Genomic DNA, 17,337 nt, shown 5'->3' on the forward strand with positions numbered 1-17,337 from the left:
ACAACCACGTCAACATGTTGTAGTGTAGTTTGTCCATGTTAGACTCAAACGTGCATCTGCCACGTCAGCTGGTTGTCGCAACCTGCCATGTCAGCCTGATGTTGTGTAGCCCTACCCAAGTCAAACCCAAACGTGTATCTGTCACGTTTGTAGCCACGTTACTCTGTTGTCGCGTAGCTTGCTATGTGAGCAGCCATGTCAACTTATTGTGCAAGTCAGTTGATCGAATCGGTTCGCGTAGCCTACTGGACCATGACGTTTTTAGGCACATCCAACAGAGGATCTTTTTTTTTTTTTTTTTTAAATTCCAGTTGATCCGTCTATCTCAGTATGAGGGACATGTTAGAAGATTCATCATATCTCTTCGAATGGTACATATATCTTTCTGGATTGTATATGCTTTCTTGCTTCTAATTATTTCTTACCTTAGATAGTAACGTAAAACTTATATCTATGTCAATTAGTCTTCATTATTAACTATATAGAAAGTATATAATTTTCTTTTCCGCATATTCTTATCTGACATGATTACTATTTGCCTCACATGTTTTTAAATTTCCTCTCAAACCACGAACTAATCATGACATTAAAATAAAATACAACAGTTTCCCTCCTTCATGGTACATGAAAAGTTGACTGATTTGGGGTACCATTGCTCCGCCACTGTCCGAGGCTGAGGGGTTGCACTGTGCTAAAGAAATGGAGTCAAATTGATGCTCAGATGAGCTGAAGGAAAGATGTCCTGCAACTCCGAATCCTCATTCCTCATTGCCAATAAAAGCAGACTGATCAGTGAACTCTGTGTAGCAACTCTCTCTGTCCCTCCTCCTCTTCCAATCTCTTCGATCCTCTTCGTCTGCTCAGAGTTCCACGACTAGCCTTTGCATGTGTCATTATGTGGGTTCACAAATTGGTTGGGGACCCATGTGGTCAAACCTTCAAATTGTCCATCCATCATGGGCTTATTGTCACTATAAGTCCTCATGCTGTTGAGAACTCGTGTTCTGATCATGCGGCTCACGAATCAAAAGCCAGCTTTCAGCTCGCAGTTCTTGATCAGCTCGACCGGCGCAGACACAAATGGCCAATTGTAGAGGTATGTCCGAAGAGGAAAGCCAATCCTGGCCAGGTTCTTCCCCACAAGCAAAGGGATGGCTTAACCTAGAGATTGTCCCGCCAACCAAACGTTTGTGATGCCAACAGAAGTGACTCGAGTCTCTGACTATTTCTGCGGCTATCTCGTAGCGTGAACCCTTGTGGAGCGCGTGGAAGATGCTCATCAGATCGAGATTGACGTTACTTAGCACCGACCTCATTTCAAGCAATAGTGCGTTGTACTGGGAGCTTTATGTAGCAGTGAATGACAAGATGAAGCAGAAGGGTTGGACATGAAAATGGCACTGAAAAATGTGGAATCAACATCGTCCGTAAGAACATGATGTAAATGGAATTCAAAGGACTCCCGACACAGTGGAGCAAGAGCCTCGGTTGCCAGCCGCCTCTTTTGGCAGTCTTTTTCAATGACAGACTCCATGAACTAGGCACGCAACAATCGCTCTGGCCTGATGTATGACATTCCTGCAAGATGCTCTGAAGGGTGAATAGCTTGCATGAAGTGTAGTATACGACAATTCAGGTTATATGCTCTAACTCTCGTGGCAGATGAGAATTCGAGCAATGACGATGCTCCAAATAGCCAGTAAAACAAGAAGATTTTCTCTGATGATAGAAGGAAATTGGTGTAGATTGTCGAAATACTAGCCAATAATAGTAAGATGTGACGGCACTGAACATGTAAATATTTAACTCTCAGGGACCACGACTCAATTATCCTCTGCTCGTCCAGCGCTATGGATGATAACCCTAGAAGATCCACCTCACCTGCGAGGACAATAATAGGACAGTAATAGAAACTGGTAAACAAACATCCAAACGTTTTGCTAGTTCATCAACTGTTGTAACACATGCAGGATTATTTCACAATGCTAGTGTATAGCCTGATTGAACCATGCCAAATCACCGAAGCTATCATATCCCCCACAAATATTTTCGATTTTCTCCAAATTCAGCTGCTTCACAATCACTGTACTCCTATTGATTAGTATTAAATACTCTTTTCTTGACGTCCTGTTTTGCTTCAACCATTGCACTGCATGAGACCAAGACGAATGGCGGATTGAAGAGGAACACCCTTCCTGGCCAGGTTCTTCCCCACGAGTATCGGAAGGCTGCTCCAAGAGAGTGCCCGCCAGCAGTCACCGAGAGAGATTTTCCACCGTTTGTAGCGCGACCTTGCAGCACGAGCTCATGTGGAGCTTGTCGAGAGGCACATAATGTCCAGCTTGAAGTCCGTTAGCACTGTGGCTTGCTGAGGCATTGCGCCTGTATAGGCTACAACATAAGTCGGGGCAGATTGTACAAAAGGCCGAGCCCCCTGCTGGGTTGGAATCGGGAACTTGTAAAATGGCACCAAAGATGGTGGAATCGAAATCATATACGCGCACACGATCTAATTAGAAATCGAAGAATTCCCACCACGGTGCAGCAAGAGCCTGCGGTCTGTGCCGTCCTCATTGACTCCTTGAACTAGGTTCACGGCGGTCGCTCTCTGGTGATATGTGTCGTTCCTGCAAGAACCTCGGATTGTCAATTACCTTTCGGGGATCTGCATTATTGGGAATGTGGAGATGGAATTTGGCTAGGCTACATAATTTTAGTACCAAGTCAATCACACTGGGATGTGAGGTCCCTGAATGGCTAAACATGTTCCTCTTGGATGGATCACTGGTGATGTTCCTATAATTTGTCATAACTCCCAATAGCTCTGTTTGAAAATGGTCACCTCGTTGACACCAAAAATTGGAAAAAATTATCAAAACAGTCATAAACCTATTGCAATTATGCAATTCAGTCCTAAACTTTTTTTTTGTGCCAATTCAGTCCTAAACATTTTGCATTTGTGCCAATTCAGTCCATCTGGCCAAATTTGGCCGGCGAACGCTGACGTGGCAATTTTAAAATAATTTTTTAAAAATAAGTTTAATTAATTTTTTTCTATTTTTTCTTTTTTTGTCCATCATCTTCTTCAACCTCTAGCCAGTCGCCGGAGCAGCGATCGACCAGAGGCTGGGGCCAGCGGGGACGAGACCTCGTTAGATCTAGCAAGGCTCATCCTTGCTCGCATCTGGCGAGGTCGAGCGAGGCCGTCCTCGCCATCGCTGGCGAGGGGTCAACCTCGCCGACAACTGGCAAGGTCGGCCTCACTTGAAGCGACTGGCGAGGATGAGACCTCGCCATTGCTAGGCAAGGCCAACCTCGCCAGCCCTAGCCTCTGGCCAGTCGCTGATTCGGCGACCGGCTAGAGGTTGAAGAAGATGAAGGAAAAAAAAAGAAAAAAAATTCGAAAAAAGAAAAATATATATTTTAAAAATTGTCACGTCAGCATTCGCCGGCTGGCCAAAATTGGCCGGATGAACTAAATTGGCACAAATGGAAAAGGTTTAAGACTGAATTGGCACAAAAAAAATGTTTAGGACTAAATTGGCACAATTGCAATAGGTTTAAGATTGTTTTGGTAATTTTCCCCCAAAAATTACCAAGTTTTTGGTTATTATCGACAATTATCAGACTTAGTCGATTGTAGCAAATTTTGGTTAACGATGAATATAACAATTGACAACTTGAAGGGAATCGACAACTCACTAAAAAAGTCATTGACAACATCAGTTATGTGAACCTTTATCAAGACTTGAGAAGTTAATTGACAAAGTTATCTGAAGTGGGCAATCGACACAAAGACATAACTGCTGATAGTTATGTTTTGTTGCCGCTTATTTAGGGATTTTATAACTTTTTGTGGATAAGATTTTAGATAATAGGGATAACACAACTTCTTGTAATCATTGGAAGTTATTTATTTATTTGAATTCCAAGATTGTAACCACTGCATGTAACCGTCCATTGTGGGCTATAAATAGCCAGATCGTACTCCACATTATACTCTTCGTAAAGCTTGCTCCGATCAATCAAAGAACTCAATGTTCTCGCAAACTTATTTTTATCTTTACTTTTCCGCAGTTTAAATATCTTTCAATTCTCGTACTTTAGTTATAGTTTCAGATATCTCGTCGTCGATTAAATTCCGGCGCGTATCGTAGTTGTAGTTTTCAAATCTTCGTCGTCAATTAAGCTTCTCTCCGCTGCTCGCCACTATTTCAGCCTCCACTTCCTGCATTTACGCAGGACACCAGGCTCATGAATGTCTGCATAAGGAACAATTCTGCACAATGAATTAAAAAGCTTTTCAAGTCAAACCCCAAGCTCCAATCAAGAAAGACTTGCATCTGGTTTCACAGTACATCACAGCGAGACCTTGTGATGGTTGACTTGGTACGCCTAAAGAGAGCCGGGACTGAAGCTGAAGAGCACATGCCATTTGTGATTCTTTTCCCAAAAGTCTTATAAGTTGAATTAGTCAGACTCAACTTTTCTTGTTCTATCTCAGAGTAGCCATTCAGTTGCACGTTTGGCCAGTATATCGGATTGCATGTGCAGGTCAAAATTTCGAAAGAAAGAATGTGAAGGAACTAAGAAGGCCGCTAGCTGTTAGAAGCCACTTCTGATGCTGATTGTATATGGAAAACATAACAAGTACTCGACATCTTTCATCGTATTCGCGTTCTCACAAATCAAGGCGAGCATTTGTCTTGCTCACTGAAATCACGCGTTACTTTTCCACTCCTGCTTTTTGTCCTCGCGAATAAATACTGACTTGTCGAAAAAAGAGATTACGCGCTATTTAATCTAAGAACGATTTTAGCAGCAATTGGTGAAATTCGACATATTCTCTCCCACTGATATACGTCTCCAGTCTCCACAAGAAGCAGGGAGCCATGTAAAGATCTCTTGCTAATACAAACAATGTCTTTCCCATCTCTTTCTAATACTCCACTTTCAGTTTCTTTTTATGCTAAGGACTCTGATCAAGAGAGTAGGTTGAAGAAAAAGAAACGGACGATGATAGTTCTTCTTTATATAACAAACACAAATCACATTTTAGCACATAATTCTAACATTCGGTTGAATACAGAGTGAGTGAAGAGAAATGATTAAGGATGATGTTATAACAGGATTCCACATGCATGGAGCTCAACGTTTCACAGTTTCGCAACAACTTTCCGTCCACGCCCTTGCTGAGTGTGTCTTGGAGGCATTTCGATCATCTCAAACTTCCTTTCCTTTGGCAAGAACCTATGCAGCACGGACCGACATTGAGTACGATTATCCCACCACTGCTCAATGCCATGCGCCAGTTTAAAATCTGGAGATGGACACAGATTGGTAGTGAGACAGGCTGTAGGGAGGGTGTCAATTGATTCTGCATCCGAATCCCTCCTGGCCAGGTTAATCAGTGAATTTTGCATTGCGATCATCTCTACTTTCCCTGCTCCGATCAATTCCATCAGTGTTCGAAGCTCAAAGTAACCTATGTAACCCGAACAGAGATCATCTTCAGGATTCACAAACAGGTTGGGTTCCCAACAAGCTAAGACTTCAAACTTGTCATGTACTAGAGGCTCATTTTTGGGAGGGTTCAGAGCGCCGGCAGTTGCAGCTTTAAGTAACCTGGCTAGGGTCATTAATTTGTCTCTTAAGTTGCGGTACTTGATACGTCCCAGCGGCACGGTCATGAACGGTGGATTGAATAGGTATGTCTTGAGAGCAAAATTCTTCCTGGCCATCTTCTTACCCACGAGTACCAAGATGGCAGCACCGAGAGCATACCCTGCCAACCACACATTAGGTGCCCGGACCGAATGCAAGAGATGCTCCACCACTCCTAAAGCAGACTTGAAGCGGGAGCCCCTGTGGAGCATATTCGAGACACACATCGCAACTAGCTTGGAATCGCATGCAGAAGTGGCCGGCGTAAGCATCACTCCTCTGAGGGCGATGACATAAGCTGGGGCATTTCTTGCCCGATCAGGAAGCACGAATTTGTAAACGGCGCCAAAGATAGTGGAATCAACCTCATCTACTAAAACGTGACATAACTGGAAATGGAAGAACTCCCACCATGGCGGAGCGAGAGCCTGGGATCCCTGCCGTCCCCTCTGGCGATCCCTTTCCATCACGTAAACTCCATTAACTAAGCTTGCAACAACAGCTCTGCAGTGATACGCATCGTCCCTATAAGATCCTCAAAAGTCAGATCACTGTTTTAACATCGGTTAATTGGAAATTTGGAGATGAGGGCAGATTAGATGGATTTCATTACCAGTCAATGCGCCTGAGATGTGATGGCCCTGAATGGCTAAACTCATCCATCTTGGGTGTATTACAGCCGACGCCCTTGAGAGAAGGTACTGTTTCTGGGAATGAACGGTCACATGCAACAAAACTATATGACCTTCATTGAAAAGGAACAAAACAACCGAGTACCTCAACGCATCAGAAAGGGGGTGATATTTCAAAGACACCAACTGGTCATGTAAATACGTACCAGTGACATTTTACTTTGCTTCTACATTAGTTATGTTTCTATCACCAACCTAGGGGCATAAGGTGTAACAATCTGCACTTTCTAAATATCCTGACTTCTGATTTCTGAAATCTGCACTATCTTCTAATTCTCACACATGTTTTTTTCCATGATAAAGCGAGAGCGACCCAAATGTAATTAGACTTGTACCATTAAGAAAGGAATGTTCAAATGTGCATTACTATGGAAGAGAGAAATGTTGTTCAAATGTGCATTACTAAGGAAGAGAGAAATGTACAGTACACACAGTTACCTGCTACAGGTGAAATGTAAACGATGTGTAGAATCACTCTTAGGGGGCTATCTTCTGCAGCAATGCCACTTCTACCTCCCTCATTTCCTGTATTTATGGAGGCCACAGGAGTTGATGACTGTCAGAGAGCGAGAACTTTGCAATTTGTACAAAATTAAGGGTGTGTTTGTTTTGTGGAAAAATAAATGATTTGTGAAATATTTTCCTAAAAACGATCGCTTGAATTACTAATAAAAGAAGAATGAACAAAATATATTTTGATCGTTCACGAAAATATTTAAATATAAATTGTTATTGATATTGAAAACATTTTTCATCGATCAATTACTTCAAGAAGCGATTATTTTTAGGATTTTATTTTTCGCAAAATAAATGGAACCTAACAAAGCATGTAAGTCAATGTGCAGTGCATGAATCAGCCATGTGATGCAGAAGGAGAACCGAATTCGAAAGTCAACCAACATTAATTTTCTCTTTGACTAGTTAAGTGCACGTTTGGCCAGTGAATAGGATAGCATGTGCTGGTCGAAGTCAAAGTTCTCAAGTAATTAGAGTATATACTGTATATCATTGTGTGCTCACAAGATCCAAACCTTAATGAATATTTCCCAACCAATTTGATCACCTTTCGACTTAATGCATATCTCGCTCGGGCGTATATTAATTCAGATGCATTAGCACCTCTTGCGCAGCCGTAACGTTTTCCTGTTTTTTTCCAATATTATACTGATATTGCTTGGTGTCGAGAGACTTTATTACTTAAAATTATCTGTTTGGATAAGTGTACTGAAAATCCTAAAATTTATCACGAATTACAATTGAGTCATAAAACTTACAAAAAGTACAAATTATCAAATTAGTACAATCGTGTCGTTCCATTAAGGGCCCAATTAAAAAAAAAAGCACCAACTTTAGGTTGAGTGACAATTCTAGCCCCAACTTTTTTTTGTCTCGTAAAAAAGCACGAACTTTAGGTCGAGTGATAATTCTGACCTCAACTTTCTTTTGTCTCATAAAAAATCACAAACTTTCATTTAAATCCCAAATCTAACGCCCTTGACTTAGAACTATTGATTATCCAACTTGACTATTCCACCTCAGCAATAAATCCACGTGGCTTGCTGAGTGAATTTAAAGCACTATTCATTGTCTTCTTCTCCGAGCCATAGCTTGAAGAATAACGGCGAAACTGTTGATCTCATTCACTTCACTAGCAAATCAAAAAGATCTCCAGATTGAATCTCTCTTGTCAGAGTTCGTCGTTTTGTCATAATCTGAAGTTATTGACCACCGCCCGTCGACAAATGCCATAGACGAGATCTGTCAAGCTCACAACTATAAACTTTTTTCTCAAATAAGGGTGACTTCAGAGAGAGAGAGAGAGAGTCAAAGGGGGGCTAGATTTGGGATAAGTGTGAAAGTTGGTGATTTTTTATGAGACAAAAAAAAGTTGGAGCCAAAATTGTCACTCGACCAAAAATTGGTACTTTTTTATGAGACAAAAAAAGGTTGGGGTCAGAATTGTCACTTAACCTAAAATTTGTGCTTTTTTTTTGGAATTAACCATTTCATTAAGTCCGTCCAACTTTGCTAACAAAAAATGCTAACGTAGTTTTTTTTAATATTTTCACTTTCTTACGTGGCAATGACGCGGCTAAAACATAAAGCATATAGTTAAGATGACCTCGTTTTGGTCCAAATCCAATTTTTTTCAAAATTATACGTATATTGCTTGGTATCGGGAGACTTTCATAATTTAAATGGTTTGTTGGGAGAAGTGCACTGATAATTCTAAGAAACCCACTGATCATGTAAATACGTGCCGGTGACATTTTACTTTGCTTCTACATTAGTTATGTTTCTGGCACCAACCTGGGCGCATAAGATGTAACAATCTGTACTTCTTTCTAAATATCCTGACTGCTGATTTCTCAAATCTGCACTATCTTCTAATTCTCACACATGTTGTTTTCCATGATAAAAGGAGAGCGACCCAAATGCAATTAGACTTGTTTTATTAAGAAATTGGAATGTTCAGATGTGCATTACTAAGGAAGAGAGAAATGTGCAGTACACACAGTACCTGCTACAGGTGAAATGTAAACGATGTGTAGAATCACTCTTGGGGAGCTTCCTTCTGCAGCAATGCCACTTCTTCCTCCCTCATTTCCTGTATTTATGGAGGCCACAGGAGCTCGCGACTGTCGGAGAGTGAGAACTTGGCAATTTTCACAAAACTAAGTACGCATTTTTTTCGCGAAAAATAAATGATTTAGACTACATTTTTCTGAAAACGATCGCTTGTATCGCTGATAAAAAAAATGAATAAAATCTAACTCCATTGTCCACGGAAATGTTTATTAATGAAAATATTTTTTATAGACTAATTATTTCAAGCGAGATAAATGATGATGTTTATGAAAATATTTTTCAAATCATTCATTTTTAGCGAAGGAAATGGAATATAAAAAAAACTTGTAAGTCGATGCGCACTGCATAAATCAACCATGTGATGCAGAAGTAGAGCCGAATTCAAAAGTCAACCAACATTAATGTTTTCTGACAAGTCAGGTGCACGTTTGGCCGGTGAATTCGATGGCATGTGCTGGTCGAAGTCAAAGTTCTTAAAGTAATTAGAGTATGTACGAACGCACAAGATCCAAACCTTAATGAATATTTCCCAACCAATTTGATTACCTATTGACTTTAGGGTGAATCAAAGTGGGGAGCCAATGCATATCTCGATCGGGCGTAAGTGGTTCAGATGTATTCGCACCTCCTGCGCAGCTGTGACGGTTCAATATTACACGTACGTATATTGCTCGGTGTCGAGAGACTTTCACACTTTGAATTGTTTGTTGGGATGATAAATGCACCAGAAGTCCTAATATTTATCACAAAACTGCAGATGAGTCTTAAAACTTATAAAAAGTGCAATCAAGTCCTAAAACTTATTAAATTTATACAATCGAGCCCTTCTATTAACTCCGTTCAACTTGGCTAATAGAAAATACTGACTTGGCTTAAACATGAAATATAAGGCTAAGACAATGTCGTTATGGTCCAAATCTGATTTTTAATGCAAATTTAAATTTAAATTAAATTAAAAATAAGATAAATGAAAACCCTAATTTCGTTGGCCGCCACACGATGAAAGTTGTCCCATCGTTATTCCGCGAAATCAAATCGTCCAACGCCGGATCGTCCACGAGCTGGTAAGTCTTCGTGAGTAATGGGGTCAGAAGCGACTTTGTGAGTTGCTAGCTGCCAGCGAATTCCCAATCTGCTCCCCTAGCATCAGTGAGGGTCGCGGCCACTGGCCGGGGCCCGAACCAGCAATGGTGGGGTGGCAACGGCAAGGGCTGATTCCTAGCCCCCACTATTTTTTTTTTAATTTAGCTTTTTTTTAATTAATTTAAATAAATTTTGTATTAAAAATCAGATTTGGACCAAAACGATGTTGTTTAAGGCTTATGTTTCATGTTTTAGCTATATCATCGCCACGTGAGAAAGAGAAAATATTAAAAAAAAGTCACGTTAGCATTTTCCGTTAGCCAAGTTTGACGGAATTAATGAAAAGACTCGATTGCACAAATTTGATAAATTTTATGACTTGATTGCACCTTTTACAAGTTTGAGATTCAATTGCATTTTCATAACAAATTTTGAAATTTCCGATGCATTAATCCCTTATTTGTTAGTACTCTTTTTCTCTGTTTCGTTGTGCGGATTGATTCATGAACCAAAAACCATTAGGTATTTGCCAGGATGTCATAGAAACTGAAATGAATCTAATCGAGTTCTACGTTCCATCCTTTCTGAACCAAGCGCATCTTGACTTCCACAATAAGATCCCTGTAATCCCAAATTAATCATCCATTTGAGCAACTTCAGTTAGAGTCAATTTGTGATAAAAAGCCACAACTTCGGTCAAATAAATTCCCCTTTTTTTCTTCTCAGGCCACTTTGCAGAAGGTCTTCAAGTTAGCTATTGATCCTTTCCCTAGCTAGAAACATTCCTCATGCGGATGCAGGCCCGGCGAGTGTGTTTTGAGCGATAATGGAAAGGTGTGTGATAGATGAAAGATGGATTACAAGGCTTAAAGGATGCGTCACTAGCTAAGGATAAAGATGACGAAATTCACCAACAAGGTTGATAAAGGATTTCGGGATAGAAGAAGCTCACCAACAAGACTTGAAGGATAACCACCAATTTCCCCGGCCAGTCCTAGCATTTTACGATATATAAAACAAAAACAACCCTCAAATTACACTAGCGCGAGAACACGCGGCACTATATAACAAAATAGAGCAGCGGCCCCCGGAGGCCATCCTCTCCTATTTATCTATCCTATATTATCTCCTTGATCGAGAGAGGAAAAAAAGCCTAAACCCTCTCCTCCTCCTCCTCCTCCTCCTTCCTCATTATCAGCAGGCCACACTATTCGGCGCTCACCACCTATGATGTCTATAACACACGCACACATGCGAACCAACTGAAAGCGCCCCCGCACACCCCGCACGGGGGGACGGGGACAACATCCATCGAACGACCGAACCCAACTACGATCGATCGATCGATTGAACGATCGATCGACGGTCAAAGTTCGATCCCGGTCGCGCGGGCGCGGGACGCCCACAGAGTGAAAACGAAGATGCCGTTTCCATGCCCACCAAAATCATTGTTGTTTTCATTGGAAAAGGCAACAAAAGACTGACCAATGGCCAACTAGCTCGACATGTAGCTTTGAAATTCTCCACCATCTACCTGATAATTTTTGCTTCAGAAGCAAAATTTCGGCGGATGTAGTGGTCGTAATAATTTGGGACCCATACCAATACCATCTGAGGATAGGAAATAGATCTTTCAAAAAAAGATTTGGAGGAAGCACTCAAACGCCTTATACGGTTCCTGATATTTTGGTCAAATTGGTACTCAAGAGGAGTCAATTGACAGTAGAGTTGCATTTTTCAAGAACTTCGCTTTTTATGTCAGCTTTGACAAACTTGAATCCATACAAGTTGATCACAGAGCACTGCCTCTGACTCTGAAAGGTGCCACCATTCATCACATGTCACTCAAAGTTGAAATGCCTCGAAGCCAAAGGCTCCAGGTAAGCCATATTCCAACTTAAGATGAGTTAGGGTCATGAGATTAAATCAACCACTGCTATCCCAACTAATGACCGTGCAGGAAAGAAGATCTAAATTGTATTAACTTGTGAGATGATACAAATGAAAGGAGGAGGCCTCTATTTATATAAGTATGGATTGAATCACAGCCGTAGATTGCTTCTTCGATCTAACGGTGGAGATCTACCGCTTTATGTACATTTAACGTATTGCCCACCCTTAGGAATATCCTAAATAATATGCTAGGTATCTTCTAGGGAATAATTTAGACAATATTTTGGAGTATAAAAATAATCCAAAAATACATAGAAAATTTGAGGGTCCCACTTCTTTTTGAATTATCCACGGTCCGGAGACCGTGCCAATTGGAGCTGCCTCTTGAACTGAAACCCACATCAACTGCATCTGTGGTTTTTCACTTTTTTTGGGGGCGGATTTTGCGATTTTGAATGTGGCTTTGTTTTCGAGCCATTTCCCTTTTTCTTCTTTCTTTTTTTTCTAATGAAGAAGTCATCTTTGGAGTGACTTTCGCTACTTTATGAGCTTTAGCAGTTGTTTGTTCTTGTTTCCTCAGTAACAATAGCTTCCTATACTTGTCATTTTGCTTGGGTTGTTCACAATTGGTTCAAGGCAATTAGGAAATGTGCCTAGATGTTTATAGCTAAAATAAAAAATCTGGGGGTTTGTTTGACTGAATAATTCAAAATTGCTCTAAAACAAGCGTGCTTGTTACAAACAAACGTGATGTTTTAGTTACTTTTCACTTTTTGCTCCATACTTGTTGAAGCAAATTTAAAAGCATAAACACTAACTCCTCACATAGAGCTAGTCAGGTTAATGTTCCGACAACTGAAATTTTCTCGGAAGGGATGTAGTCATCAATGGAAATGGCCTACCCGGACCGTATCTCCAAGCAAGTATTTATATAGACGAGGTCTGTTGAACCAAATTAATCATATTTCATATAATCTTTCGAATACGCAGCTCAAAATATGATAGATCACATCATCAAATTTGTAAAATATATCATCATTTCATTTGGGGCATTAAGTTTGTATTTGGAATTGGTTACGAACTTGGCACTACAGTCATACCATTGCTGATAAATTAATTTGTTAGATTATAGATTGTACTAGTTGATAATAGTTCAACTAAATAAGACACTTAAGCTTAACCTGATAAGAATGATCCAAATGCAGAAGATTTACTGCGTTTGTGGGTATATTTCATTATGTTCAAGCGGATTTATGGGCATTGTGGCACGGCCTGAATCTGGGTTTATTGGAGATTACTATTGATTTTCTTGGACTCTAAAACCATTTTGGATCTTCTTTTCAATAAAAATTTGGATGAATGTGATTCTTTGCCACTGCTTGGGGATATATCTCGATTCGTTCATGGAGAATGGAAGATCGAACTACATCATGTTACGGATGAGATTACACCTCTACTTATAGAGGAACTAAAGTATAGAAATAGCCAAACATGTAATGACATGGGAACTAGTTAAACATTAAAGACGTGGGAACAACCCTAATATTAAAGACATAGGAACTAGAAAGTCCAATACAGATCTAGGAACTAGAGAATAAATTAAAACACAAAGAAATTTAAACTTTGACTTTTCCAAATTCATGCACCAGCCTTGGAAATGGAACAAACACCTTCGGCAATGGCAATCGACCAAAACAATTTCTTATTGCTAGGTAGTCAGATTAGTAGCCTCGAAATCGACAACAAAAGGAAATCAACAACTCCTTTGTAGAATCGACATCCTCAAGCAAGGACCCATCGAATCAAGTCGTGCCCAAAATTGGTCTTTTCACGCACGAATAAAGATTGAGTCGGATCAATCGACGAGGTCGGAATTGAACCTGAGAGTCGATCGGTGGAAGCCGGTGCTCCCGCATCAATATCCTATACTAGAGTGGCAAAAGGCAAGCTAGGGGTCTACTTATAGAGTTACCAGCTTGCGATTCCAATACACCATTCGCAGCGAAGGACAAAAAGGGAGCCGATCTTTCTATGGGTGAGCCTAATCAAGCCTACACCAACGGATCAATCGCAGTTATTACCTCCTCTCCAGAAGTTAGGAACTGCTAAGACCAGGTACTACTTTGGAGCTAGGATACCCGTACAGCAGTGAATGAGTTCATTAATCTGATTAATGCCCAGCGAATGAAAGAACTCCCTCAATTGTCCGGTTCTAGGAATAAAGCAAACTAGGTGGGCTCAACACTACTGGAAGCTCCAGCTCTATATAAGTCAGTGCAGAGCAAATTTTTTGCCGAGAAGAGCGATTACTTGCACCATTTGAAAGCAAGACGACGATCTCAGAGGAATCAGGGATGATGAGAATGAGCAAAGCCCATGTTGATCTTTCCCCCATCAAGATAGAGCAAGAGATGGTGAAGAAGGTGGACAAAGAGGAAGTCGATGAGCCATTGAGTCCGAAAGCTCGTCTGTTCCATGCCCCTGGATTGAACTGCTGCGTCGTATCGATGTTGGGCAGTCGAACGAAGCTGAACGTGGATGCCATCAAAGTTGGCTTAGAGCACCCTCCGCATCCTCACTTCTCCACTGTCCTGGTAAATCAATATGCAAATAAGCCGTGATGGTTATGGCAGCGATAATTTCCTCCCAACCATCCGTGAATTTTAAAGAACTGCGAATGAAAATTTCGTTATATTCACGTATCAATTCAAGTACAATCGCCTCGTTGAACTTGGGTTTTTTCTGGACGTTAATGTGCGGAATAGAAGTCCCTTAACTAATTGATAAGAGAGGACTCTAAAATTTGTTTGTTCATTATATTACTTTTTAGTTAGCATAATCAGACAAACATTTTCTCTCTACTTGCACAAACAAGATGAAACATGAACAAATATGATGATCAATGTCAACGTGAAGAGAACTGTTGTGTTAGGTCATGGATGACAAAAGGCGAGGGGAGATGAAATGGCGAAAAACCAAGATTGACGTAGATAACCACGTGATCGTCCCGAGTATAGACCCCGACAACATCAAATCTCCGGACAAGTTCGTGGAAGACTACGTTGCCAACCTCACAATGACCCCCATGGACCTGTCCAAGCCACTTTGGGAGCTCCACCTCCTCAACCTGCAGACCTCTGATGCCGAGGCCGTCATCATCCTCCGCTCTCATCACTCCATCGGCGACGGCGCTTCTCTTATGTCCTATCTCTTTACCAGCTCTCACCGTAAACCATCTCTACCTCATAAGTCGTCACTCAAGGATAAGAAAGAAATCGAGAGAGTTGGTTTTTGGCGACGGTTCCTTGATATGGCGCGATTGAGTTTGCAAATGATTTGGAATACATTCGTCGGTGTTTGTTTGTGGCTGGCGACGGCACTCTTTCTGAAAGACACGGAGACGCCAATCAAAGGAGGCGTGAGGGTGGAGCTCAACCCTAAGAGGTTTGTCCGGAGGACGTTCACTTTGGATGACATAAAGCTAGTGAAGAATGCCATGAACGGGGTACGTGTAGTCATACGTGCTTTTCTCTTTGTTTCCAATGCTAATTTATATCAATTTGGTCGTGCAAGAATCTCATTCTCTTAAACCTTTTTTCCATGCAAACTCCCTGGCAACATTTCGCGCTATTCTGCCCACGGATGATATACGCCAATCAGACCGTGAACGATGTTTTGCTTGGAATAACAGAAGCCGGTCTTTCTCGCTATCTCAACAGAAGATATGGTTGGTCTATCTTACTTTCCCCTTTTTTGCTAACAGTTCTGGTTGATGTTGAACATGCAACATTCGTTTTAAAGAACTACTTCCACCATATCGGATTATCTTAATTTGGGTTATTAGCACAAAGTCTGGATCACGTATATCACGCATTGTTCTTGTGGGATGTATGATGGATCTCGCTCTACCGGCTGTTTTTAATCACTTCATACATACATCAGCAGGAGAGGACGACAAAGTTACCAGTGCATCAGCCAAGAAGGACAACCTTCCCAAAGATATACTTCTCAGGGCAACACATTACGTGAACTTAAGAATACCACCCACTGAATCAAAGGTATGTTTCCACTGGACACAAAGATGAACATTATTACCATAATCTCGATGAAATATTGTATGGTCTATAGATTATGTGGACCAAGCCCATCTCCATTTGGTCATTGGTCGACCTTTCATGTCTTAGTTGATTGCGCAATTTAAGCAGGCTTCGGCTCATACTGAGGATGAGAAAAAAATCAAGGTCGTGACAGGTACTAAGGTTGGGTATATCCTCCTCCCTTTCTCCATAGCCATGCGAAATGACCCTCTTGAATATATTCACAATGTAAAATCCGCCGTGGATCGGAGGAAGTCGTCCCTCGAAGCTTCCTTCTCATTGTACATTACAGGCATCCTCCTCAAATACTTTGGCTTTAAGGTACTATATGTTCCAAGCTAGAAAGAACAAACTGTGCCCAGAACATAAAAAGAATAGCACGAAGTTTGAACTTCTGGTAACATGATTGGCAGGCAATAGCTGCACTGTACTACAGAATACTCTCGAACACGACGATGACATACACAAACATGGTCGGATCGTTAGAAGAGGTGGATTATTTAGGGCATCCCTTGACTTACATTGCCTTCGGCACTTACGGTTACCCACGCGTAAGCATACATCATTAACTAGTTCTTGCCATGATAGTTGAAACGTGATCTTCTCTTTCCCTGCAAAAAATTCATTTATCTGTGCTTGCTGGTGCTACATTTTTCTGGTGCACAGACATTGTCGATTCACTTCATAAGCTACATCAAGAAGATGACGATGCTCATAGCGGTCGATGAGGGCGCGATTCCGGATCCTGACCAGCTCTGCGACGATATCGGAGCGGCTCTTCAATCGGCCAAGGATGCAGTGATTCAAAGGGGGCTCGTCAACTAGTCACCAGATATCATCTTTTGCATTTTTGAAGTCGTTTCTTAGTAGAATCTCTTCTTGTGTCGCTCATCTTGAAGTCGAAACTCGTGACTTCCATTTTATTCCCACGAGTTAAGTACACATCCACACGCCTAAGGTACCATGAGATTGATCAAGAATTAAGGATGGCTCCTTTTTATGATAAAATTGTGATTAGTCCACGTATATTTCTATACCTATATTACATATTTATGGTAAAACATATATTTTTCTCGGTTAGTCTATGTTTCATTACTGCCCTTGCATCAAAATATATAATAATAAAAACAATCTGTTACTCTATTTTTACAAAGTAACCACCAATTCACAAATTTGATGACTAGCCACTGGCCACTAGATCCACTCGATTACATAATCACCCAATTTCCGTAAAAAAAAATGATTTCTTTTTTTAATGCACGTGAGTAGCGCTAGTCTCAACACTAGTATTTACTTGAAAAACTTATAAATTATCTTTT

At 40.9% G+C, this 17,337-nt stretch overlaps 2 protein-coding genes across 3 annotated transcripts; one reads left to right on the top strand and one right to left on the bottom strand.

Moving 5' to 3' along the window:
• Window positions 1-5,156: 5,156 nt before the first annotated feature.
• LOC115680650 (GDSL esterase/lipase At4g10955-like) lies at window positions 5,157-6,327 on the bottom strand. The gene is made up of 2 exons (XM_030604460.1): window positions 6,278-6,327; window positions 5,157-6,189 (listed from the first exon to the last, which is right to left on the bottom strand). The coding sequence occupies exons 1-2, from the start codon at window positions 6,325-6,327 to the stop codon at window positions 5,157-5,159; spliced, it is 1,083 nt and encodes a 360-aa protein (XP_030460320.1).
• Window positions 6,328-14,236: 7,909 nt separating this feature from the next.
• On the top strand, window positions 14,237-17,040 carry LOC115680651 (wax ester synthase/diacylglycerol acyltransferase 11-like). Of its 2 annotated transcripts, none has more exons than XM_056303698.1 (7): window positions 14,237-14,515; window positions 14,854-15,426; window positions 15,582-15,648; window positions 15,864-15,979; window positions 16,127-16,339; window positions 16,432-16,569; window positions 16,685-17,040. In XM_056303698.1, exons 1-7 carry the CDS (start codon window positions 14,276-14,278, stop codon window positions 16,841-16,843), a joined length of 1,506 nt encoding a protein of 501 aa, XP_056159673.1. In that variant the 5' UTR covers window positions 14,237-14,275; the 3' UTR covers window positions 16,844-17,040. The 2 variants fall into 2 exon arrangements, with proteins under 2 accessions (XP_056159673.1, XP_030460321.1); XM_030604461.2 differs by having other exon boundaries at window positions 15,867-15,979.
• Window positions 17,041-17,337: the final 297 nt, after the last annotated feature.

The sequence above is a fragment of the Syzygium oleosum genome, unplaced genomic scaffold (assembly GCF_021117445.2).
Source record: "Syzygium oleosum isolate NSW1041296 unplaced genomic scaffold, Sole_v2.1 Sole_v2.28, whole genome shotgun sequence".
NCBI lineage: Eukaryota > Viridiplantae > Streptophyta > Magnoliopsida > Myrtales > Myrtaceae > Syzygium > Syzygium oleosum.